This window comes from Phlebotomus papatasi, chromosome 1, assembly GCF_024763615.1.
Source record: "Phlebotomus papatasi isolate M1 chromosome 1, Ppap_2.1, whole genome shotgun sequence".
Lineage (NCBI taxonomy): Eukaryota > Metazoa > Arthropoda > Insecta > Diptera > Psychodidae > Phlebotomus > Phlebotomus papatasi.
The window spans coordinates 70143132-70170596 of NC_077222.1; the positions used below are offsets into that span (position 1 = coordinate 70143132).

The 27465-nt window shown below is 31.9% G+C and overlaps 1 protein-coding gene across 2 annotated transcripts; it reads left to right on the forward strand.

Moving 5' to 3' along the window:
* The first annotated feature begins 734 nt into the window (after positions 1-734).
* LOC129799769 (SH3 domain-binding protein 5 homolog) lies at positions 735-27287 on the forward strand. 2 transcript variants are annotated; one of them, XM_055843988.1, is made up of 6 exons: positions 735-1067; positions 9345-9407; positions 14342-14519; positions 14612-14730; positions 19643-20602; positions 20689-27287. In XM_055843988.1, the coding sequence occupies exons 1-5, from the start codon at positions 1032-1034 to the stop codon at positions 20561-20563; spliced, it is 1317 nt and encodes a 438-aa protein (XP_055699963.1). In that variant the 5' UTR covers positions 735-1031; the 3' UTR covers positions 20564-20602; positions 20689-27287. The 2 variants fall into 2 exon arrangements, with proteins under 2 accessions (XP_055699963.1, XP_055699956.1); XM_055843981.1 differs by having other exon boundaries at positions 19643-27287.
* The last annotated feature ends 178 nt before the right edge of the window (positions 27288-27465 follow it).

Genomic DNA, 27465 nt, shown 5'->3' on the forward strand with positions numbered 1-27465 from the left:
CAAAAAAATAAAGAAATACGGATGTGGTGAAATAGGGCTTACTTTTTTCGGTTGTGTAAGTACTTTTCGCCACTCATTTTTCCAAGCATTTTACAAGTGGCGCACCTCGCGGAATTTAGTTGAAACATACGTAATTGTCAATTGATTTTTGTCGCAAACATAAAGTGTGCAAAAAATCATTCGAAATACTCTAATAATTGTCTAATATAGGTGTTAAATAAGAAAAGTACTGTGCAATGTACTTTTTGGGGGTTTTCGAAAGCTGCTGTTTCTTAAAAATCAATTAAAAACAAGTGGCGAAAAAGTGTTTACAAAGTGGCGAAAAGTACTGAAACATGCATTGTTGCAGGAAATGTATTTTTTCAACTAGATGCCCAAAAATTCTCGGAAAGTCTCCCGGTTCATTAGAGAGACAATGCTTCAAAGCACTCGTACAGAAAATTTCTTTTTATTTCGACAAAAATTGTAAGAATTACAAGGGTACAAAACCTTAAGGTGGCGAAAAGGGCTTACTCTACCCTACACGCGATAATCGTAGTAATTATTTTTTACTCTGCAGTGTACCACTTCTTCCTACTAGAGCTGCGTCAAAATTTCACATTTTTTAAATCTCATGACGAAATTTTTCTTGAAAGTTAAAAGCATTTTTCACAAGAGATTTTTATCGCATGATTTCAGTAAGTGGACCTCAGCATTTAGTACACAATGGATTTAGTACTGACGGCAAATGATGAAAACAGAAGCGCTGTCAGTAGCCATTTGCGTTTTTTCTCCGTGAGAAAAAGGTGTAAAAATCGCGGAGTTTCCCCGTGAAAATTTCCCTATTTAGCCCACAGGCAGCTGCAAGGTATCCTGTGGAAATCAATTTGTGGCAGTTTGTGGATGCAGTGATTGTGCTTTAGTGTATTTCCCAGCTGTGCAAAGTGGATTATTTTGAGGTGAAAAAAACAAATACCCCACCTCAAGAATTATGAAAAGAGATTTCCCGTGGAGCTTCGAGAGTTGCTGAAAGTAAATAATCCTCCAACAAAATGGATAATGATGCTGATTTAGATCCCCGGATACAGGTAATCAAAAATGTACAGCACCCGCACTTGCCCAGAAAAATGTGAGAAAGTTTGGTGGCTCTTTTTGCGCCCATCGTCATGGATGACAAATTCCCCCACTGCGCGCATAAACAGACGAGCATAAAAATGCAAAACACAGAAGAAAAATAAATGTATTGAAAAATTCCAGAGGCTGATAAAGAGACAATTTTAATATTGCTCAATTCTCCCACAAAACAGACAAATGGGGCACACAAAAGGGTTATTTTGTAATACTAGACGCAGTGTCATACTTTTGGTACAAAATAAAAAGAAAAATGCAAAAAATATGCATTTGACACTGTTTATTTATTTGGGGGCTCTTTCTCTTCAATTCGCAAAACGCATTTGTAAACAATCAAAAAATGTTTATTCACTCTTTAATATTTCCCTGAAATTCCATACCTTATTAATAATTCAACGTGAATAGCTAATTTTATGAGCTGACTCATTACGTGATAGAATTTGTTGGAGCGCAAAATGTAGCAGGGGCAGTTTTTTTTTAATAGCTCAAGAGGACGATTCTTGGTAATTAAATTGTGAGGAGTATTCATACTGCGTCATATTCCTTTTCGTCCCAAAAATAGCTTCAGTATCTTCCATCTCCAAGTTGACGTCAGAATTCAGAAAAATACCAGGCGTTATTCCTTCAGCAGTTCTTATCAAACTTCCAATTGATTTTTTTTGCTGGACGTGCGAAAAACAATCATTCATCTATTTGGGGTTTCCTTCCTTTGACACACTTCCTGCCAAAAAAAAAATAGGGCTGTGGTTCCCTGGTTAGAGTAGACACTGTTCAATTAATGAAGAACAAGCATCCGTGGAGTGATCAGAACACATTGCTATACCCCTCTTTCTCTATTTCAATGCAGAAAGCTTCACTGTGATGAATTAAATTCCGCATGTTTTATGAGGGGGACACAACATACACATACATACAAATCGTGACGTGAAAATTTCTCTCGAACCGTGTAAAGCGATCTTTTATTAAAGTTTTATTGAAAGAAATTTTCCCTCGGAAATGGCTTTGGGTCGACGGTGAGAATCGAACCTCTGTCGTTTGTGTTTTGTGAAAAATTGAGAGAGTTTACCATTCCCTGAATGGGAGCAAAGAGGATAGAATAAGCGCGAAGAGATGCGTCAGAGTGAGATGGGCAGTGTCATGACCGAACGATTTAGTAATCAGGGCCATTGCCTGCCTCAAGTTCTAACAAGGAAATGCCCCATACATCTAATGGGGCAATACTTCGACCATCCTCTGTGCATAATATACTCTTGAACTTTGTGGCACTCAACTCAGAATTAACGCCACACACGAGGGAGAACTATAAAAATTCTAATTGGATTTTTAATAAAATGATTCTGTCAAGAGTAGATTCACAACTTCACAAGAGTCACGAGAATTTCCCAGAGGTTTGCTGATATGTTAATAAAAAATGCGTATATAACCTCGTTTGGAGCTCCTGGGAAAAAGTTAAAGAATGCTCTTTGACGTCCAACTCAGTAAAAGAAATTCTGTTTTTTTTTGTAAGGGGATTCTAATTAAAATTAAATTGAATTCATTCACTGATTATGCGGACAATTTATTTTATTGTTACTTTGGGACGATGGATTTCATTTCGAATGGGTTTTTTTGTGGAGAATTAATAAGAACATACGGGACCGTAGGGCAATTTTATGCATACGTACTATTAATATTAAGAAATTGTACTTTAAATAAAAATATTTTTAAATAGTTAGTCAAAAATTATTTAAAAATGTGTTTCGTGAAATTGTCCTACTCTCGCCTACAATGCAATTAAAGTTTAAGATTTAAAAGGTCCTCTTGATTACAGTAGAGTTCCTCAAATTGGAACTCCTCAAATTTGAACGACAGTTAAGTTCGAAATGTAAAATTTGAGGTTATGTGAAGAAAGTTTTGCGTGGATTGCCATTTTTCTTTGGTATTTCCTCAATATTATCGTTTTATATTGACTTCCGCAACAAATTCCATTTAATTCCCAATAAATTACATTGATATATTCTCTAAAGTTGTTTATCTTAATTTACGGAAAGTGGATTTCACATGAATTCCGTTACGTTTTTGAAAATATCGTTCAAATTTGAGGAGTGAGAAATGTCATCTATACCCCCCAAATGTTCAAATTTAAGGAACTCTACTGTAGTTTTAAAATTAAAAAAAATTGCTTTAATATGTTTGACATTTCCAATTTCCATACTAGCTTAGGTCCTCCTAGACACACTTACGACTTAAGCCGAAAGACGGTCTAACGTATTTATACTCAAAATAATAACTAGATTATACATTTCCATCAGTTTCTGATAAAAAGTCTCTTGGGTTAAGCCGAGAAACATCTTACAGTAGACTCTCTCAAATTCGGGCATTTGAGACCAAAATGTCACCTGAATTAGAGAGAAATTTGGGCGACAAATTTTTTGAAATGAAACGATTTTTTATTCATCTGCATACACATCTTGAGTTTACATACTCATATTTATGGTAAATTTCATGACAACCCCTTAATAATGCAAAAACACATCATAACTAAGACAAACCATGCCAATTTTACGCATATTTGTTTCATTTGATAATCATAACCAAATTTAAAAAAATATCAACAAACTTTTTTCAAATTTAACTGCTGCCCGAATTAAAAAGTAGCCCGTTCTTAAAAGAGCCGAATTAGCGAGAGTCTACTGTAATTTGATCATTATCTTTTGATTATATTTTCCTTAAGTCGTCTCTCGGCTAAATTCGTAAGTATGTCCAGCACCTTATTTACAGAGTTGTTTGTAAAATTTAATTTTTAACTGAGTATTCAATAAAAATGCATATTTTGGGAAAAATATTTTTTTTTGAATTGTTTATAACAGATAAAAATCTAATTCTTGTGAGTGATTACAAACTTTAAGGATGTCCAAATCTAGGATATCTTTTGTAGGGTTTTGATTAATTCCTGACTTAAGATATTTTTGATTAAAACAACTTGAAATTGGTTTGATGCATATGTTGCGGTCTCGAAAGAGTTAGAGAATAACTTCAATATTTAACATTAAACCTACCAAGACCTGGTCAAATTGACCGGTTTAAAATTAATACATATTTTTAAACGGTACAATGTCACTATCTAACTTTATAAATATCTTAAAATATGCATATAATATATTTTTCAATGTATAAATATTAATTTTTTGCTCTTTTCCAAGACAAATTTGTGAAGTATCCTACCCTACCGCGGTTTGTCATTTAACCGAAAAACGATCAAAAACGGTCGGTAGGTTTAGTGTTAAAATCATTATCAGAGAATAAAATTTAGCAGAGTAATTTAAAAATGTAACGCTTTAAGGGGCTAAGTGGGTTACGAAGACCAAAACATATCATATTTCCTCTAATTTTTATTTTTAGCATAATAAATTTTTATTTTTGTTCCAGTTCTCAGGCACATAACAGTACAATATTTAAGATATATTTCCTGAAATTTTCATTTATAAAAAAAATTAAAAATTCAGCCGGTGGTACTTAAATTTCAGAGACATTTTTTGAAATTTTTTTTCAGTAATTACGCCATATTACTTAAAAAAATTCATCACAAGTAAAAAAAAACCAAATATTTATTTTAAACAGATGATTTAACCCTTTAAGGAAGAGTGGGACCATCGGTGTCCCAAAAACAAAAACATTTTTTTTAACTATTGAAAGTTATTTTGTCCTCTAAATAATCCGAAAAATTAGTTTTTAATTTTGGGACACCGGTGTCTCATTCGTCGTTAAAGGGTTAAAGTTAAAATCGTACTTGGACGGAGGATTTTTTGTTTTCTTGATTACAACTCACTTTACAAGACAAAAAGTGTTGTTAAATGCGATAAAAATGGTATTTTTTGTATAAAATTCTCCAAGTAATGTTGCAGCTTCGTAAAAGTTGATTTTTTTCCAAGTTACTAAATGAATTTTATTCATGGACATATAATCTAAAAGCTAGTCCTACATCTCACATTTCCTGACAAACTTGGACGCCTAGGCCTTTTTTCCTGGGTCCAAAGGGAAAAAATAAAAAATGGGCCTAAAATCGTAATTCTGATGTGTAATATTTTATGCATTTTTGTACACTGCAAGTGTCTTTTCGAAAAACAACTATTCCAAGTTATAGAGGGTTTATTATGGTTAATATTTACCGTGAAAATCTTTTGCTTGAAGGGGGTCATTTTTGTGGGAGGATGAAAATTAATAAAAATTACCACCCTTGCAGCTCAGGAAAATTGAATTTTGCAGATTCGTAAAAATATCTGTCAAAATTACTGATCACCGAATTTGAGAATTCCTCACTATTTTGGGTCACACTGTGCACGCCGCTCGGGATATTTGACTCATCAGAGATTCCACTGAATAAATTCACAAGAAAATCGGGATATTAAACAATTTTCACTAAAATATCGAAGGAAAACACGCACTTCCCCATCAAAATGAGACTTCATCAGATGTTTTTATTTCACTTCTGTCAAATTAAACATTAAGCCTGAATCTGCTTATGGTAGGTGTGATTCTTTCATTGTCCATGCGGTGCGTTTTGAGAATTTTTTATCCAATTTGCTTTGTTTTCAAGAGGAACTTTTCACATTTTACTTTAAATTAATCACTGATAATTCTAAGAATCACTGATGTTCAAAAAATTTTCTGTAAGACAGAGTCAAGACGTTAGAGAAAAAACAAGGATTACAATAGGTGTGATTACTACTTTCTGATTTGTGCTGTGATGAAACATTGAAAAAATGAAATTAAAATAATTCCCCATAAAATCTGAAAGCACAATTTTAAATACACACAAAACATAAATCAACTAAATCAATGAAACTTTCCGGATACACATTGAAAAAACGCACCGAATTCATTATGCACGCAAAACCAAAAGCAACGTTTACAAAGTTATAAAAATATTATAATTAAAATCTATAATAATAATGAATAAATATAAAAAAAAAATAAAAAAAAACAGTTATTTTCTTTCTAAATTTGAATTTTGAAAACTATTTTATGCTCAGCGCACAATAACTTTTGTTTGTAAATATGTTTTCATAATTTTCTATGAGAGAGAGCGAGATGACTAGATCTAGATTTCACTCACTCTCACTGAAATGTCAAAAACATGTTTACAAAACAAAAATTATTGTGCGTTGGGCATTATCCAAAAAAAAATGCACAACCTACCTCAATCTTAATAATATACCTAAGGAGACCGGGGTAGAATTAGCCGGCAAATGAAATTTTTCGTTGCGTATAATTTGTGAAAAACATGTTTGAATTAGAGTTATAAATATATTTCAATGATTAGGTAGAAAGAAGTACCGTCGTTGCGGGTGACTTTGCACGTTTTTCGCTGTTTTTCAACTTTACTCTCTAAAAGTGGATAGTTAAAGTGAAGGGAGGGGGGTTTTTGAGTAAAATTATTTGTATTCAGTTGTTAATGAACGGATTTTGTGCCACTAATATTAATTTTATAAAATTTTACTATGTTTAAAAAAATCAAGAAAAAAGGCTTGCACTGGGGATAAGGTGCGGGTGACTTTGCACTTTTTAATAAATACTAAAAAATCAACAATTTCTGATAATAAACGACAATGAAGATCTTCACATCTAAGGGTAATATGCACGAGATCTACAAGATGACATGATCGCCATCTTGATTTGACGTTTCTGTCCGCCATTTTGAATAACTGTCAAAATATAAAACAGGTTCGATTGGGTTGAAATTTTAGTATATTGTAGCTGATATCAAGACCTTTTCAGAGCGTATCTATGTTCCGGTCTACGTCAAGTATTTACCTTGATACAGAGGCTCAAAGTTTAAAAATTTGAAATATTTATATTTTGGCGATCTTTATTTTCTAATCCTGAATTTTAAAACCTAAACGAAATGCCTCAGTAACCATTAGAAATGGTTGAGGCTTTTATTTTATATATTTATTTACTCTTACATAATTTAAAAAAATAAATGAAAAGTGCATTTATTTATTTTTTTATTTTTTTCATCTTTGCAAAAGTTTTTCAGATCTTCAAATAATATGCTGTTATAAAGAAAAACATTACTTTTCTTGTTGTTTGTTATTTAGATCTCATCGTCTACCGATAATACTGCCTTTTTTGTGATGGTTTCGATAAAAGAAGCTCTCCGTAGTTCTGTATTAATGAAAATGTCAAAATTTTGAACTTAGAGCCCCAGTATCCAGACAATCGCTTGACCTAGGTCAGATTTTATATATGTTCTGAAAAGGTCTTGACATCAAATAGAACATACTAAAATTTCAGCTCAATCGGATAAGTTTTTTGTTTTGACAGTTATTCAAAATGGCGGACAGAATCGTCAAATCAAGATGGCGACCACACCATCTTGTAGATCTCGGTCATTTTATCTTAAGTTCCCACAAAATTGGATAATTTTTAGCCAAACACTTCTATAATAAAGCTTTAGAAAGACCATTATATGCAATTTTATAACATAAATCATGCGTTCTTAGGAAGATAATAGGGAAAAAAATATTTTAATAAAAATAATCAATAAAATCGAAGTGGATTATTCTAGCCAGATAAATTTAGATTGGATTTGGGCAATTTACTACTCTGAAATCGATTTTGGAATTGCATCTTCAGATAACTTTTTCGCGGAGTCGTTTTTTGACAAAATACCTATACTAGGATTTCATTGACTATTACTGAAACTACAAGAATCCTTTTGAGGATCATTGTACCTTACTTGGTACTTAACATTTCCCTATATACTTTGACATGGTAGACCGGATCGGCGAAGACTATCAATAAGTGCTAGAATTGTTCAAACTCTCACGAACAGCAGAGTGCAAAGTCACCCCCCGAGTGCAAAGTCACCCGCAACGACGGTACTCTGAATAAATAGTAATTTGCTCAATATTCTTTGTAAGGAAAACTATAACACCCCACTGTCTAATTCTACCCCTGACTAATTCAGCATCGATCTCCTCTATTGTAAAATTTAATTTTGTAATGATAGATAGGTATTTAATCCTGCTGCTAAAAATTAATATTTATATATATTATTTAATCTATCACATTTTTTAGATCAATTTATGAAATTGATATGTTTTTTTGTATTTTGGATAAAATAAAATACCGTAGATTTCTTCAGTGCCAATCATACTGAATTTATTCAATAATTACTTCAATAATTTGTTAGATGAACATATCGTTCATGTCCCCTTATCATCCCTATTTAGTACTAAAAAAAAAACTAAAAATCATAGGGGTGACTGATACAGAATTATCCATAAAATAAAATTTTTCTAAATTAAAATTTAGATGTTGACTCTAAATAAATAGTACTTTTTTAATGCTTATTATAAGACAAATATTAATATACCACATTCGGCTAATTCTGACCCAGATCCTACTTTAACCAAAGAAACTTAAGATTTCGAGATATATTCAACATTCTACATCGAAATTTCTAAAACCGGCTTTTCTATTTAAGTGATCGCCCTTCATTGACTATATACAAAGTTGTGATGTTCTAAAGAGTTTTAATATTTAATAAGATGTATCTTTTGCGCTATAGATGGTCCAATTCAGATAATTATTATAAGAACTGAGATTGTATGAAATCTCGTCCAAAAAAGACACAGATAATTTTACTATTACTACGTTTCTGTAAGCGTGCGAATTTATCTAAAGTGTCAATAATAAAATTTCCCAATAAGATAACCCCCTCTGGAATTTTCCAAGAAATCAATCACAAAAAGAAATACCATCATAATTTATTAGCGTAAAAAAATTACCAGTTTGATAATGTTTTTTTTGAATGATGAAAGAGTATTTTCTGTGTGTGATTTCTCCTTCCTGAGAATGTCAAAATGCTTTGAGAGAAACGATTCGTGACTACAGTTTATGACGCAGTCTTAAGAAGTGTTAATACACAGTTGCAAAGAGTGCAAATTGAAAGAAAAGTCGCTGGAGTAACCTTCTGTACACATTAGAATTTTCTTGTATTGATAGTGTGTATAATATTATAAAATAAAGCATTATATTCTTTGTTTGACGATGATTTCACATACACGTTGTGAATTTTAGTTATGAAGATTTATGGGATTGTCTGGGAAATTCCCAAAAGGAGTTATATAGAATCTTTGTGATTGTAATTTATATTGCCTTTCTTCATAATCATAAAATTAATTAACACTTTCAACTTTTAATTTTTTACCATTTTTACCTTTTGTCTCATTTGTTTTTTTTTCTAGATTGAATTAGAAAATCTCAACACGGCCACAGATGAAATCAACAAATTGGAGATTGAGTTGGAGGTAAGTGAAATTTCATGAGTTATTTTTTTTCTGTTCACTTGAGAAACAATCTTCTTGCCGCGGTTAAATTTACTCAACAGTCATCCAATAAAGTTGATGATGACGGCTTTTTTTTGTTGAATGGGCTTCTTGTGGTAAGAGGAAGAGGGAAGTATATAATCTGTGGGATAATGTAAGAGGCTGTTGAGCTGAGAAAAAAGGTCCATTGAATGTGTACAAGTTGACCCCAAAGATAGGGGGAGAGAGAGAGAGTTCAAAAATTTTGTTTAAATTGGAAATTGCAGAGGAAAGGCATGTGAGAAAAAAATTCCATTACCATGCGTGATCGAGTGTTGACGGTATGAAGGAAATAAAAGAAGCGCGGTCAAATCTCAGAGATTAGATAACAATAGTATCGGAGGTTCTGATAATAATTTCTAAGGGGATGACGCATCAATTGATATCAATAAATTGATTGACAAATTCCAGGGATGTAATGCAGAGGTCGGTTGAAAAGTTCTGAGAGCGGATATGTAAATTATAATCAATTACTTAGTGTCATTCTAAACACGAATCTATGAATAGAAATTTTTAATTAATGGGAATGACAAATTTCTTAAAAATATTTTTGAAAATATTGCTTGAAAAGTGATGCCGCGCACGTGAACAATAATAAATTAAATAAAATCTTTTAAGAATATTAAAACCGATTTGATACCATGATTCTAATTGAAACAAGAACGATTATAGTGGATAAAAGCTCGATATTCAGCTTCAAAGCTTGGAAAAATGATATGGCCTGAATTTTTGTAATGCTAAAGATATTTTGTGAAGTAAAAAAAAGTAAAACAATTAAAATTTGGATTTTATTATAACCTTTTTGATCAGTTGAACCCAAAAGAAATATCGTTTTTATCAATACGGAAAAAAATATTTTGTTAAATTGTTTGTAAATGTTTGTGAATTACTATTGGGTAATTACGAAATGCTCATAAATCATATAACCTACAAAAAAAGTTCGTAAAAGATCACTTAGGCACTTTTTTACGAATGGTTTTTTCGTATATATTCGTAAATTTCATAGCAAAATGTTCGTAAAATCTTGTTATATACTATGTTCGTAAATTTTTATTAGATAAACAAATATGTATGAACAAATAATTGTAAATGAACAAAAAATATTCAAGTATACAAGTTATAAACAATTTTTGTGAAAAACGGACGGACGGACGGACACGTAACTTAGCTACCCATATATTCGTGATCAGGAAATGATGAAACACATTTTGGCCAAGTTTGAGCTCGAACGGACGACATGAAATTTTTTTTAGGATTATAGTTAGGTGAGATTGTTAAGAATCTCACCTAATAGATCTTAGATTTCATGTTTTTTTTAGGCATGAAAACAAAATCGAAATTTAAAGATTGGAAATATGAATTTGCTTCCGACTTCTATATATGTCCCGAAACCTGAAGCGCTTCCTGCGTGGAGAGCATTATTTATTGAATGAAGAAGGAATCGCGCACAAACCTCCCCCCCCGCCCCGGTACAATATTCCATAAATTTAAAAAGAAAAAGCATATCATTTAAATTTAAAAGTATTCAAAGACATTAAGATATTGCTTACTTTAAAGGCAGTTCCACCGAAAAAAAAACGCCTTCACTGGTTGGAAATGTTTTTTTTTTAATCTTATAAACATTTTAAAAAGTCTAAAGTCATTCAATTTAGATTTAAAACTGGACTGATGCTTAATTTAAGGAAAAAACGTTGCACCAAATGTATTATTAAAAACATCAAAATAGATTTTTGTGAGGACTTTTAGGGAAGCTTTTGATCAACTTGAAGAAAGCTGCAATGTTGTTTTAGAAGAACTTTTAGGAAATCACTCAAGTTTTCCATATCTGCTTCAAAATAATCAAAATCGGTGAATTATTAATTTTTTTTGGTAATTGTTTTGAAAGAAAATTTACTTGAAGCACTAAAGAACATTTCTGTTTCAATATTTGATCAATTTTCCGGGGTATTTAAGAAAAATGTTTCTTAATGTCTAGCAAGCTTTTGAGTTACGAAATATGCAAGATTTAAAAAAAAACACATTTTAAAAAATATTTTTCTTTATCGGAATTTCCACCAAGAAAAGCTCATCAATTAGTGCTTTAGAGAAATTTAGATGGGAATGTTTTTGTATTAACAAATGATTAAAATTCACGATAAGGGTAAAATTGAAACAAAAAGTTTGTAATTTTCATTTGAAAGGTAGTTTCAAAAGCAAATTCAAAATACTTTTAATATCCCTTCATTAGAAAAAAAGCTAATTGGATTCAGATCTTCTGGTGTTCGTCAGGGGCAGCTTTTTCCTCAATCAAAACTCAAAATTTTGCTCCAAAGCTTTCAACCCTTGGTATGGGTCTTCCTTAGTGGGTCAATTTAGAATTTTTAAATAATTGGGAAACGTCTAACGTCTAACGTTCTATAGTATAGAAAAAGCGATAGAGAGTGAGCCAACAGAGAGTATAATTTTAAGAAAATAATATACAAAAATCTCAAGAAATTTAAAAAGTTCTAGTGCTAGACGTTAGACGTTTCCCAATTATTTAAAAATTCTAAATTGACCCACTGAGGAAGACCCATACCAAGGGTTGAAAGCTTTGGAGCAAAATTTTGAGTTTTGATTGAGGAAAAAGCTCCCCCTGACGAACACCGGAAGATATGTATCCAATATAATCCGTCAGATACCCCACCTATAGAAAAAAAGCTAATATTCAATCTTTGAAAAATTTTAAAAAAGGTTAATATAGCTACACAAAAAAATCAATTTTTTGTTCTATTACAGACATTTACGAATACGAACAAATGGCAAAATTTTACGTTTTCTGTGTTTAACAAACTTTTACGAACAATTTTACAAAATATTTTTTCTGTGCATACGAACAGCTTTAAATAATCAAAATCGGATTAAAAAAGGATTGTTGCTGATTTTTCATATAATAATAATACTTATAAAATTTCTATATTCCTTTGAGATATTATTTTCAAGCGAAAAACACAATTTACTTCCAGAGCCAGGTGCTCCATGAGAACGTTTTTGCATATATTTATCTTAATTCGTCAAAATCGGTCCAAAAATGGATCAAAGAAACATTATTTTGTCAAAACCAGTTTCTGAGTGGTTATCTAACTAAAGATTTAAAGGTCTAATAAACGGTTTTATTGCATTTTCAATAAGTTCGAATTCACGAAGATTGGATTGATTGAATTAAAATGAGTTTTTTTGTTTGGTTTTTCGATAAAACTCTTATTTTTTGCGTTATAAAAACGATTCTTTGAGGCATAATCTTCCAAAAATGTTCTCCTCAAATACCAACTTAAATATTGGATGATTGCATAAGTTCGTAGGACTGCCTATAAGATAAATTTCAACTGATGTTTTGTTTTAGAAATATAATTTGTATAATCAAGGATATAGTCTCCATTGATCTTAACACTTATCCTTAAAAGATATATACCTTACCAATCCCATTTTTAAGAAAGAACTTGTTTTTTTTTCTTGAAGAAAGTTTGCAAGGTCGTTTTAGACAGCGTCCAAGGAGTCCATATTTTTGGGCACCAAACTATTCTGTAGAGATTGAAACAAATGATAATCTGAAGGATCAATATTTGAAGAATATTCTTGGTTCCGGAGAATTTCCTATTGTAACTCCTGTAATTTTGGTAGCGTCTGCTATTCGATGCATGATTTAGTGTTGTCATTTTGGAAAATTATGCCCTTTCTTTTGGCCGAAATCGGAAGTTTCTATTAAATAGGCGCATTGAATCTAATAAAATAGTCACGGTGCTTATGTTTTATGATTGTTTCATCGCGTTGGAGTAGCTCAAAGTGATTAATTTTCCTGAAATTCTATCAATTTTACAGAAACTCTTTGAATAATTACAAATCTGCTTTTACAGCAAGGTTAGCTATTTTTCCGTGGACCTTTTCCACTGTATGTTATTGTATAAGATCCATTTCTCATCACCTATCACCAATCGATCCAGAAAACTTTCTTCATCGTAACATATCAGGACAGAAATGACTACATTCCCTACAATCATACGGTTACCCTTATTCCTTTCAGTCAAAAATTGTGACACTCATCTAATGAGCTCTTAAACGTATCAAAGCTTTTCGAAATAGCGAAATATGATCAAATTATTATTGTTCAACATCTTAACAATTTGTTCAATTGTTATCCACAAATTTTTATCCACTAGGATACTCCCAATATTGCCATTAATATTAGAGGCCGTTTAAAATGGAGTTGATGTTTCAAAGGATAAATCCCTATTTCGAAATTTTCGAAGACACCTTTAATCATTCTAAGAGCAAGAACGTGATCTTAATAAACGCCCAAAATGCTTTTCCGTGGAAATTTCTCACTTAAACTTTTCCAAAATTTGTCTAAAAATAAATGCTGCAAATATAACTTTTGTTCCACATTTTGGAAATGTCCTCCAAAGGACATATCGACTTATTTGAAGGATATAGTAAAAGCAAAAAAGTAAACATGAATGGTGGAGGTATAAGCTACGGCATACCCCTTAACGACCTGCGTGAAAAGTCCCACGAACTTATGCAATCATCCAATAATTTTAAATTTAACCAACCCCCCTTTTACTAAATTTCTGGTTGTGTCCTTACTCAGAAAACGTAGTTTGCAGTACTTTCAGAAACATATCACCGACGTCAGTTGCTGATCCAATCTACAATATCCTTTTACGATTTAATAAAATTTCTGAAGGGGTTGTTAAGCCTTGTGTATTGAATTCATAGGATATTTTAGTGAAATAAAATTAGTTTAGAATATTGTATTGTATGTTTTATATTCGGTCTCAGAACTTTTTACCGTACCTTTTTAATTTCAATTTCCTTTCAAGTTCCTTTTTAATTTTAATTTTCTGATTTATTTTATTCAGGAGGCAAATACGACCTTTCGCATTTTACTCAATGAGTCCACCAGGCGACTGAAGTTACTGACCAAGAAATTGGGCAGCTGTATTGATAAATCCCGTCCGTACTATGATGCTGTTGAGAAGGCGCGAATTGCTCAGATTGAGTGTCAGAAGGCAGCTGTTAAATTTCAACGCGCCAATGGTTTGTGAATCTCAATTAAGAGTACTATACTTTTGTAATGTTGATAAACTATAACCAACTACTCTCCCCTCTTTCCACAAAAAAAATTTCAGAGATTCATGCGGCGGCGAAGGAAACAGTTGCACTAGCGGAGCAGAGATTCATGAGTAATTCACATGAATGGCAATTCGATAATGCTTGGCAGGAGATGCTAAATCATGCCACAATCAAGGTAAACAATCACTCAAATTATATTGAAGTTATGACTGGATGGGTGGTTTTAGATTCAATTTAAAGAGTATTATAATTAATCTAATTTTGCTGCACTTTGATAATATGCGACAGAAAGCTGTCTTTATCTGATAGGTTAATTTTTCAAAGTGACTGGAATTTTCTGTTTAGGACTTTGATATGGATTTTAAACTGAAGGATTAATACCAAGCATGAATCACTTCAACAATTATTGAGGTTGTAGTTATCAAATTCTTGGTGAGATTTAAAATTTAGGCCTTGCTGAACTAGTTTTCAGCCGAAATGGAAATTGAATTTCTTTATCGTAAAAATTAGGACGTTTAGGTGAAGATCAATTCATAAAAAGTCTGTAAATATCTTTTGTGAATAGAAAAGGAAAAGTTGAGATTTATTTTGACAAAAAAAAAAGATTATACAACAGACTTTTATTGAACTTGGATAATATGCTCAATACATTATTGGTTTTATTGACATAAAACTGTCCAAAGTAAATCAATATCAAGTTAAAAAATCAATAAATCACGGCAATTTGTGAAATATTTTTTGGTTTGCTAATATAGTTTGAAATTGTGCTGAAATTCATTTATTGAAATTTGCATAACGCATATGGTAATAGATGGTTATTGCTGAAATGAAAATTTTCATAATTTGTCTTTTACCGAAAATCTTATGCATCTCAAATTGTTTTTGATTTCTGAAGTCAATGTATCTTTTATTTGTTGACTTTTTACGTCTTTGATTCAATTACATTTGAAGAAGATTAAGAATTGAAATCGATCATTCGATCTTGTTACCTCTTGAAGCTACAAAGTATTCCGGAAGAACTTTGAATCAATTCTTACAGTTGAGTAGTTAATTTAAATTCAATGTTGGAGGTCGATCTTTAGGATATGTACTATGTCAAAACTTTGAATATTGGTCTTGATTTATTGTTTTGCAATAAGTTTTTATTGGCCAAAGTTTCAGGCCTTTGTGAGGCCTGGATTTGTTGGGGCCTTCCTCAGGGCATCAAAAACAGGGAGAACATTGTAACATAAATTTCACTACCATCAACTTTACAAGACATTGTTAGCTCTAGCATTGTTAGCAACGAGAGAAAGATTGACTGTCAATCTTCCACTAAATGCCACTGCCAACAAAAAGTTATTGCACAACAAGAAATCAAAATCGAGATTTCAAATTTTCACATGCGATACGATTAATTTCTCTTACAGTTTTTTTGCTCATCGTTTATCGAATTTTCGTTTTATTTCTTCAATTTTCTTATATTATTTTCACCTAGTGCCACTGAGTATGAGATAAGGTAATACGGTAATCGAGAATTTGCGTAAGAATTGCAATGAAAATGCGTAAATTAACGAAATAGGGTGAACATTTTACTGTCAATGTGATTCTGCCCTAAGTTTGATTTTTTAATATTTGTATTCAAATAAATATTTTTTATTGCCAATGTTATTTATTTACTGATAATTTCAATACAATATGCTGTGCAATATGAACAAAAACTTATTAATATTTTCGTCTATAATGTTTTTTTTATGGTGTAATACGCATAATTATACATTTTATTTATAAACAATTTTTTTAATGCGAGATTAATGTTAGAGCGGTAAATTTAAATTGCTCAACATTTTTTTTTTATTAATCTCACTGAAATAGTTAAATTCGGTACACATAAAAATTAACTTAAGTTGTTGGAGTGGTCTACGGCTGGGATCATTTAAGAAGCGGATTTTTTTTTTTTGAGAAATACGAGTATAATATTTATAGATAACCATAATGATTTCTTCATTTGTATATCAGCAACTGCGCTATCTAAACTTCTGATCATTGTCTTGTGAAAAAATTTGTTTTTATATTGGTATTAAAATCCGCTTTATCTATAATTTTAAGTACTGACTAATAAATTTATAAGTTTTTTCGGTAGGTATTTGCAATTCAAAATATTGCATTTATGGTTTACTTTTCACTGAAAAGTAATTAAAGTGATAAATTGATCTTTTGGCAAATTGTCAGTTGGCACAGTTGCTTATACAACGGATGATTTATAATTTAGTGAAAATTTTAAGTAATGAAATTAGTCAAACTTCGTGACAGTTTTAAGTAATAATGTACAAAAGAACTGTTTAAAATATAAAACTTTAATTAATCTATTTAGATAAGAAAAAAGAACAACAATATTATACAGTAAAACGGTAGAAAAATTCATTTTCCAATGAGTTTGGATATTGTTTGAGTATTATATGATGCCATCCCTTCATGTCTCCATAACCAAAGAATCGCATGTTATGATGTTTAGTACAAAGAGAATTTGACTTTTCTTTTTATAACAATTTTATAAATTATTAAATCAGTTTTTTAGTAACATCTTGAAAAAGAGTGATACAGTTTTTTCTAAAATATAATTTATCTTAAAAGATCTTGCATTGTCAATGATTTCACCCGAAAAAAAAAACATTTTTTTTCCCCAAACGTTATGACTTTTCTGGATAGAGGGAGTATAATAATTTGATTAAGCTTCGACTTATAAAATTATGTAAAAAGACATAACTTTTATATAAGTAGAAAAAGAAAAATATTTAAAAATGGTTCTTCTTTATAATTAAGTTTTTGAAGAGCTGTCGCACCGCGGTAATTAATTAGACATTTTCTCAGTCTCCTTTTTTGGCCAGGCCCGCCACGCCTAATTTCTTTTTGCAAGTGAATCAATAGTGTTTTCGTTGTATCTGCACAATAGAATAGAATTAGAGATGAAAATAAATCTAATTGAAATATTTCACTGACGTGTATAGTATACTTTTGATTTTGATCTCAAATATTTATTGGCGGAAGATAGATGAAAACGTTCATTATATTCATTATTCACTATAGTCATTTTTCACTATATTCTTATCTTGAGTGAGATTAATGTTTTTTTTTGTGGAAAATACTTTAAATGCGGATTGAAAAGAAAATAAAATGAAGAGAGACCACCCACAAAGCCTGTTTTTTTTCTTCCGCTTGAGGGCACTGCTTTCCCCCGCGAGTGGCGCTGGCAACTGTTCTAAAAATGTCAAATTAAAATTATTCAAGCTGACAATTCACTATACGTGTTAGCACTGAATTTTTCTCAATTGTTAAACCCCCGGCAGTTAAATCTCTCTGAGCAGTGCCGATTCCTCCTAAAAGCATTCCTAGTGTTAGACAAGGACCTCTACCTTCAGTGGGTGGGGTATCGTGAGGAAGAGCACTGGAAGTTTGTTTAGTTTATGTTGGATCACAGTAGGACGGAGATGTGTTAGGAAGAACGATGAGGGTTCTGGGGAAATCCCTGTCTGGCAATGTGCTCATTACTTGCCCTCGGTTTTTTCATTCTCCGATATTGAATTTTACAAACAGAATAGATATTTTTTCACGAGTTGTGAATAGACCGCTATAGGTCAAAATCGCGATAAGAAAAAATCCCTAATAGATCGAAATCCCGAAAGCCTAAATTCGGAAAGATACAAGATCTCGAAAAGCCAAAATATCAAAATGTTAAAATTCCGATAAGACAAAATTCCGAGAGCCAAAATCCCGAGTGGTCAAAATTTTGAAAGGGACGAAATTATACGAAAATAATTTACCAAAACACGGAAAATTTCGCTTTCCCAACAAGCAGGGGTGCAATTGTTAAAATAACTATGACACTTTTAAGAACTCGGGATTTTGGTGTTAAAGATTTTGGCTTTCAGGATTTTGGTTTTTCGGTATTTTGGCTTCTTTGGGATTTTGGCTTCTTCGGGATTTTGGCTTTTCACAAATTATAACTTTTGGGATTTTTACCAGGATCTGAATGACATTTATACAATTTCAATAACGGTTTTTTTCTAAATATTTTTAGTTTCGAAATATTTTTTATTTATTTGTTTCGATGTACCAGGCTTTTATTGCCATCAATCATTTGCACCGGGAGGGACTCGAATTCACAACTGTGGCAGTCGAGCCGGGTGTCACACCGCCCAAGAACCGAACGCTCCTTACCAATTACACCACGGAACCCCTAACTTTGGAATATTTCTAGCCTACTTAGCTGAGATACTTTACAATCTCAGCTTTTGTGGTCCTAGTTTTCAATTGTGATATTTAATAATATTTTTAATTCATGTTTATTAATATACACAGTCAAAAATTTTTGGCTGCTTTACCATAATTTTCATTGTAAATTTTACATTGAACTTGCAATCGTTTGTACTAATACACATTTGTGTAATTTGTACACATTTTGTCTGAAAACTGTGTAATTTGTACACCTTTTATTTGAAAACTATGTAATTTTACACGAAATATGTAAAAAATATACATAACTGTGTAATCATTCCCAGTTGATTACACGGTTTACAATTACATAAAATTTAAATTACACATTTTCAGATTACACGTTTTGCTAAAATACATAATTTGTGTAACTTTACAAGAATAATCGTAGTAAAAAAGCAAACCAACGATTATCCTTGTAATTTTTTTTTACTGGGTAGATTTCTTTATAGGCTTTACACAAATAGTAGAGCTGTTACACTCTTTTTTATTTAAAAATTAACAATTTTATTAAAAGACAAGTTTTTCAGTCTTAAAAATTTTTTTTCAAATTTTTTGTTTTATAAACACTATTTTCTTACAGGTGTTGTTTAGAAAACATTTCAAAGCCAGAAATTTATCATGGGATAGAATGGATAGAAGTATTATAAAATGTGTTATAGTCAATATCATTGTGTACTTCGTATTAAAGTCTAGAATATTTCTATACAGTAAATACACAACAGCATTGATTTATGAATAATTCATCAGAATAGAAAAAAAATGTCAATGCAATCGCACGTGATGGAAGTTGATCAACCTGTTGTCACGTTGCAAAATTGATTTGTTACTTACAGGTTATGGATGCTGATAATCAAAAGGCTGAGAGCAATGCAGAACATCAGCGAAAAGCGCTGATTTTCAATGCGGCTGAACTGAAGGTGCAACAGTTGGAGGATCGTCTGAAGCGGAGTATTCAGAAGTCACGGCCGTACTTTGAGGAGAAACAAATCTGCCAGGATCAGTTGGAGACGCAAAAGGGTCGAGTGCAGGAGCTGCAGTCACAGATTCAGGTGGCCAAGGCGGCTTATTCGAATGCCCTGCGAAATCTGGAGACGATCAGTGAGGAGATCCATAAGCAGCGTGGTGATTGTGCAGCACCGCCGGGTCCGAGGGAACCGGGTGTTGGGGCAGAATTGAATGTTACAGAATTGACAAAATCCAAGACATCTTCCACGGGCATTGTGCTCAATTCTCCCGTCCTGACGCTTCCGGACTATGCGTCTGAGTTGGATCGGTGTGCCATTCAGTCGACGGGCACATCGGTGGCCACGAGTTCGGCAGTGAGTGAAAAGGGGGATGATGATAGTGATGTGGATGACGCGGATTTGGATCTCGAGGAGTTGAGGCAGAGGGTTAAGGTGCTGGCTATTCGACCGGTGGAGGGTGGGGATGGGCAACAGGAACAGGATGTTTGGGAGAGTGAATTGAATGCCACAGTGGATAAATTGGATCATTTAATGATGATCCGAGAGTGTGGTGGGATGCCCTTTGTACCGGGCGGGAGTTTTCCCACGACCCCACGAAAGACTTCTCCCAGTCCCATCAAACAATTGCAAAAGGCTCCTCCGCCACCCACCGTAAATACATCACTCAAGGAACTGTCTGTGGCCCAACTATTACCTGCCATGGTGACCACAGTGGGACCAGCTGTACGGAATGGTGGAGCCACTGGGACTGATGGGAGATCAGAGCACAAGCGGAAGTTATCCGTCTAAAGGAGAGAGAGAGAGAGAGAAAGGCAACCAGCCACAATGGTATGTTATTCTTAAGAATATATCATTCGCATGACGGACTCTTTTAGCTCTATTGTTGTTACGCGTCGGTGATTGTGGAACAACAGAGAGAAAAACAAAAAGAGATGGGGTCTGGAGAAAAACTTCCCGGAACCTCCAAACTCTCTCAAAGGAATACTTTAATTTTAAATTTAAAAAAAAGCATGGAGATCTGAAAAAGGAAGACATGAGTAAAAGATTAAAAAAAAAACAACTAAAAAAGTCACCTTTAAAATTGTATCAAATTGATATTTTTAGAGTCCATTTTTCACATGATTATCACATTTTTAATTTCTTTACACAGAAAAAAATACTTTGTAAAATTGTTCGTAAATGTTTGTGAATTCCTATGGGGGAGTTACGAAATGCTTGTGAATCGTATGACCCACAAACAAGTTCGAAAAAGTTTGTAATTTTTTCACAAACATTGGGCTCTATTCTGCGAATAAAGATAAAGATAAAGTTTCAAAATAAAGATTTTAAAAATTTCAAGATTTGGCATTCTGCGATCTTGGATAAAAAAGTCTAAGAAACGCAAATAAAGATTTCAATATCCAAACTGTCACTTATGCCTTGTCATTTTGGCACTTTAGTCAACCAAGCCGATTTCTTGGTAGGAGATAATTTTTCTAGTTAATTTTCACGACAAGAAGTGGAAATTTTCTTTTAAAATTTTGGTGAACGAGGATAATCTTTCGGGTGGTATGAAATAGCTTACAAAATTGACAACTTTAAGTGCAAAAGTCCTGGAAATAATATCACTTTTCATACACTTCTCAGGCACTTTGAGAAAAAAATATCTCCGGAATAAAAAGAGCTTGAATTTGATTGAACAGCAAGAAATCAGAGTGAATGTTTTATAAATTTTAGACGATTGGATTAAGGTACAGAAACCCCGAATTTCATGTTCAATTGTTTTAAACGTAAATTTTGAGTGCACTTTTCACAAAATTTCTTAGATGGATTTACCAGTTTAAGAATCAGGAAACATCTGGCAGCAAAACAGAGTTAGTTAGTCAAAAATTAAAATTTTGACTAACTACATACTGAGATGAAAGGGACCCCTTCAACTTCAAGTCAGTCAGAGAACCCAGATAACTCTCAGCTAACAGTTCATCACTGTCATTGTCATTAGATCGAAAAATAATGATCACTGTGTTATAAAACATATGAGATTCTATTCGAGGAAATTCCTCTAGATCCTAAACCTGAAGCTTCGGCACATAAAGTACCTGTAACAATAACGAGGGCTAGGATTGTGTAGGAAAAAGATAACCATAAAAAAGCAAACTGGAAGTTCTTAGGAAAAGTTTAGCCGGACTCATTCAAATAAAAACGGAACACCAATCATAGAGAAGAGAAAGTGAGATGATTGAATAAGAAAAGCTTGGGAACTCCTTGGAGAGCCCTACCTTTAACAATTTCTCAAAATAAGAACTTGATACATAAGAGTACAAGGGATCATTTCTGGCTAATACCAACGATTTTAACTGCTCGAACTCCAAGAGAGAGCAGTTTCCACAATCTTTGTTGAACTATAAGGTTTAGAGAATAAATTCAGTTCAGATTTTTAATTCATCAAAATTTTACCGTCTTCTGAAATAGTACATCTTTTCGAAGTATGACTGAATATTAAGTATTTTTTGTTGAAATAAAAAAAAAATAAAGTTGTATTTAATGTGTTCCTAATGTATTAGCGTATAACCCTCGTTATACTGCCTCTGCGTCCTTAAATTTTCTAATAAATTAAAAGATCTTCCATGACTGTAATGCTTTTCAAACGAGTTTCAAAATGCAAATAAAGATTTCAAAGCACCTCGAGACCACCTTTAAAATCTTTATGAAAAATAAAGAATATTGAAGTTAGAATCACCTTGAAATCTTGGGCGCAGAATACCAAATCTTGAAATATTTTTATCCAAGCTAAAAATAATGATATTTGACTGCTTCATTTTGAAATCTTGATTGTAGAATACCAAATCTTTATATTTCTCTTTATTTCTTTATATTTATCTTTATCTTTATTCGCAGAATAGAGCCCATTGTTCGTAACATGATCATTTGACGAACATTTTTTGTACTTTTACAAACATTTCGCTCCTTGGAAATTACAAGGGGCCAACTCAATCTGAGCCATTTTTCAGGAGACAGCATGAAAGATTAAACTTTGTATAAATAATTATCTCATTTATGTATGTTAATAAAAACAATTTAATTTTGTTCTATTTGTATGAGCATTATTATAAATATCGAAACATACATATTTTTACCTTTCAAAATATGTTTTTTTATGAGTTAGCTCTTTGTCATTCTAAATGATGCGCAAATTTTCATGAAATTAGAATGACACGGGATCAACTTGCTTGAGTTAGTCCCTTGTTTTACAAAAATTTGAACGATAAATCTATTTTGTGCCCCTTGACTTCAAACAAAACCGCGCAAGCAATCACAAAGAGTAAAATTTTGTAAAACTTTTCTAATAACGAAATTTATTGATTTATATCATCTGAAATTTTAATAAATTCTCTGTCTGAGTGCATTAAAAACTCAAAATCGACAAAAAGTGAGTTGGCCCCTTGTAATTTCCAAGGAGCGATTTGTTCGTAAATGTTCGTAAACACAGAAAAATGTTCGTAAAATTTTGTCATTTGTCCGTAAATGTTTGTAAATTTTTGTTTGTCTGGCAAAAATTTACGAACAAATACGAACAAATGACAAAATTTTACGAACCTTTTTCTGTGTGTTTATGAACATTTTCGTACGAAAATGTTTACGAAAATGTTCGTAAACACACAGAAAAATGTTTGTAAAATTTTGTCATTTGTTCGTATTTGTTCGTAAATTTTTGCCAGACAAACAAAAATTTACGAACAAATGACAAAATTTTACGAACATTTTCCTGTCTGTTTACGAACATTTACGAACAAATGTTTGTAAAAGTACAAAAAATGTTCGTCAAATGATCATGATACGAACAATATTTGTGAAAAAAGTACAAACTTTTACGAACATGTTTGTTCGATTATACGATTCACGAGCATTTTGTAACTCCCCCATAGGATTTCACAAACATTTACGAACAATTTTACAAAATATTTTTTTCTGTGTAGAAAAAACATCAGTTTTCTATGTCTCTTTTTTGTGTATTTAGTACAAAAAGCGAGAAAGAATTTCGTCTCATTTAGTTGATAATGGAGATGAAAAGATGAATTAATCAATCTTAGAGATTGATTTCTGGATATCTTTTTTTTTTCTTTAGCTATCTCCCTCAATTCTGTGATATCTTTTTTCTACTAATATGTTGAATAAAATAATTCATAGAATTATTGTTAGATGAACAAAAGGATACTAAGCATTTCAGTAGTTTGAAATAGTATCTAAAATACCGTATTAGTATTTCGGATTTTAGCGCAGGAAAGACACCTGAACCTTCAATGGTCAAAGACATCGTAAAATAAGACACAAAGTGTTATTAAAAAAACTGAAATAAAAGAAAAATATGGACAAGGATTTTAGCTTTAGAAAGCTATTACAAGAATATTGCAATTTCTTAAAAAGATAATTTTAGGATCGATATTGAGAGCTATGAACTAAATTTCCGAACTTAGCAGTATGCAGCGAAAATAATTTGGAATTTATATTCGCAAATATTTGTTTTTGACAAACAGATTAAGTACTTATTAAGTTACTTAGTAAGCACTTAATAAGTATACTTAATTTAATTTCAAATCTCAATGGGCAAATCCCGATGGTTAATTTTCCGAGGCAAAAATTACCAACAGCAACTCCAAGAAGCGCTGTAAAGGCATCTACACATCGGGAGCAATTTTCATAAAAAATTTCTTTTTTGAAGAGAATTGTATACAACTGCTGTAGGTAGAAACGTCAAAATCTTGTCAAAAATGTTCTTTTTGACGAAGATTGTTCCCAATATGTAGATGTAGAGGTCTTAAAGCCAAAAAGTGCACCCCAATCCAAATTCCAATTGCATCAGAGGTAAAATGTCTCATTAAGGCATCGTTTTAAGACTCTTTGCAGACAAAAACTCCTGGACAAAAAGTGAAGTTAAGTGATTGTGGAAAGCTTCAAGAAGTAGGGGAGTTTGGGGCAAAATTTGTCAAAACAAAAATTTGAAAATTCTTTATCTTCCATATTTTTTTCTCTCGAAAATTCATGAAGTTTTAACTTTTGTGATGAATTGGTTGTATAAATGCCTGGAGAACTGTGACAGTCGAGCCGGGGGTCACACCCGTTTTAAAATTATGAGCTCTTCTACTGTTTTCCAAAATTTATACATTACTGTTTGTTTTCTGAATAATTTGGATCTGTTGAACACAAATCTGTAATTTACTTACGAATTTTCCAAAGTGATTTTTCTCTAGAATTATCTTTATCAAAAATAAGCACTCGGGGTAAAATTTGTCAGAAGGCATGGGGTAAAAATTGACTATAAACAATGAATTTCGATGTTTCACATGGCGAAAAGAGATGTCTCGTAACTGTTTTCGCTCTTTTGCCATTTCTAAGCGGGGGAAGAGAACTTTCTTGTCAAAAACAGCTCTTGGAAAATGACTTGAAAGGCACATTTCCGACTTAGATAATAAAAAAAATGATCTGCATAAAGTTATAAGGGAATAAATTTCCTACCAAATTACGTCAATTGGATATTTCTTTTATTCATGAGAACTCGTAACACAGCGAAAGAAAATGACGAAAATGCCCCATGTTTGATAAAATTTTCCATAGCAGTTTAGAGAAATTTCTCAAAATTATCTTTTGGAAAATAAATCGGAAACCGCATTTCTTTTCGAGATAGAGAAAAAAGAAGCTCGACGATGTTGTAGAGCAGTAAATTCCCTGTAAGAAGATGGTCAATAGAAATAATTCAGATTCTTTGATAACTTGTGAAAAAAATAAAATAGACGTTTTGACAAATTTTTCCCCAGTCTCCCCTATATTTTTTAGCTATTATGAGGTGTTTTTGTGACGAAGTAGAGACTGCTATACTTCCTGAACCCCTGGAGATTAATATTGAGGCAATGAATATCAATAGCGAGTCGTCAGATCATCACCACTGCCCTACTTTCCGTGTTCAATTTACCTGGTTCCAAATTGTAAAATTCCACATGTTCCACTTTGTACCAACTTTTTCCAAAAAGTATTGTTCTGCATTCGCCTATTTTTTGAGTTTAGGAACTTTTCAAACTGTATTTAAAGAATTCGCACTAAACAGTAATATTCTAGAAGAGTCAAGGAGCAGTTTTATGTACGTTCTTGAGGAAGTTATTATGTCTTGGATCTTGTACACTAATCAGCGCTCTTTTCGGGTTTAAATCCATTATAAAAACCTGTAAGTGATACTATCCAGTAAAATTTTTAAGAGCTGCTATCAATACAATCCGACTTTAGCGCTGAAACTGCCATAAAATGGGTGTGGAAGGTAATTACTGCAGGGCCGCTTCAAAAACTATGTGTCAGCATTACAAATCGCTTCTAGTCTGTTATTTTGAATTAAAACGACCGCATAGAATATAAAAATAATACATTTTTAAATTTTTATTAGGTTTTTATCAAAAAATTAATGACCAACATAATTAATTTTCCCGCCGGTTTTGACCAAATTTGTATAAAATGATTCTCATGCACGCACGAATGGTAGTGAGCGCGGCTCACTACCATAGAAAAAGTTGTTATATAGACCTATATTATACAAAAAAATTTAGGCTGATCGGATCTACACACGACCCACACCACCCATTTTATGCAAACTTCTTAATTAAATTTCGCTGGGTGTATCAACGTTTAAGCCTCTGGAAATTGCTCCAAATTACATTACTTTACCCTAATCAAATATTTAATATCTTAAAATATTTTAGTTCCATTATAAAACGTTCTCTGATTGGCTTTCTGAACATTTTGAATGCTGTAAAGCTCCAGCCAATCCGAGAACGCAGTGAGGCAAAAATATTTTGAGGAAATAAATATTTCATTGAAAACATTTATTTGAATTTAATTTAAATTCATTATCCATGTTTAATAAAATTTATTCACGTAAAATAAGTGTAATTGTATAATGTATTTTCTTTGATTAATTAGAACTTGAAAATATGAAAGATTTTCAAATTTTTGGTCAATCTGGAAATGCAATGGGACTAAAAAATTTTTTAGAATTAAATATTTAATTTTATGTGGAGAATATTTGATTAATCATATAAAATTTTATACAAAAATCATTTTGACTCAATATTTTCTATTACAAAAAAAATTGTTATGTTAAATATAAAATCGTTTTCGCATTGGATTGTTAAATTAAACTGCGACTTCATGTTACTTTCATAGCCTCTCAATATAAAAACGTTCGATAAAATTGATAAAAATGCATCACTCAAAAGGTATCAGTTGTCGTTGTCACAGAATTGGGGAGATTTCCTCTGCTATAAACTGTTATAATTGTAATATCATTTTTTTGTAGTTTAAGTGCATTAATTGTAGAAACTCACCTTAATTTTACTCACAACTTGCCCATAGTAAGTCGTTATGTTGATTCTTCAAAAGAAATTCTGATTCACAATCAATTAGAGACTATCACAAATTATATAATTTTTTTTGTTAGAAATGAATGAGAAAAGAACTAACGAATTACAAATATAGATATTATTCGAAAATATTGAGATGTTTTTTTTTATGATGGTGTGGAATAGATATCTCGTATTTGCGATGATGGTAAAAATAAGGTGTTTCGGCTTAAGCATTATTCACGTGTAATTACATATTTAATAGAGTACTATCAAATTGAAATTATTTCTTAATTCTCCGCCAATCAGAAAACAACGTGGCATAATTTT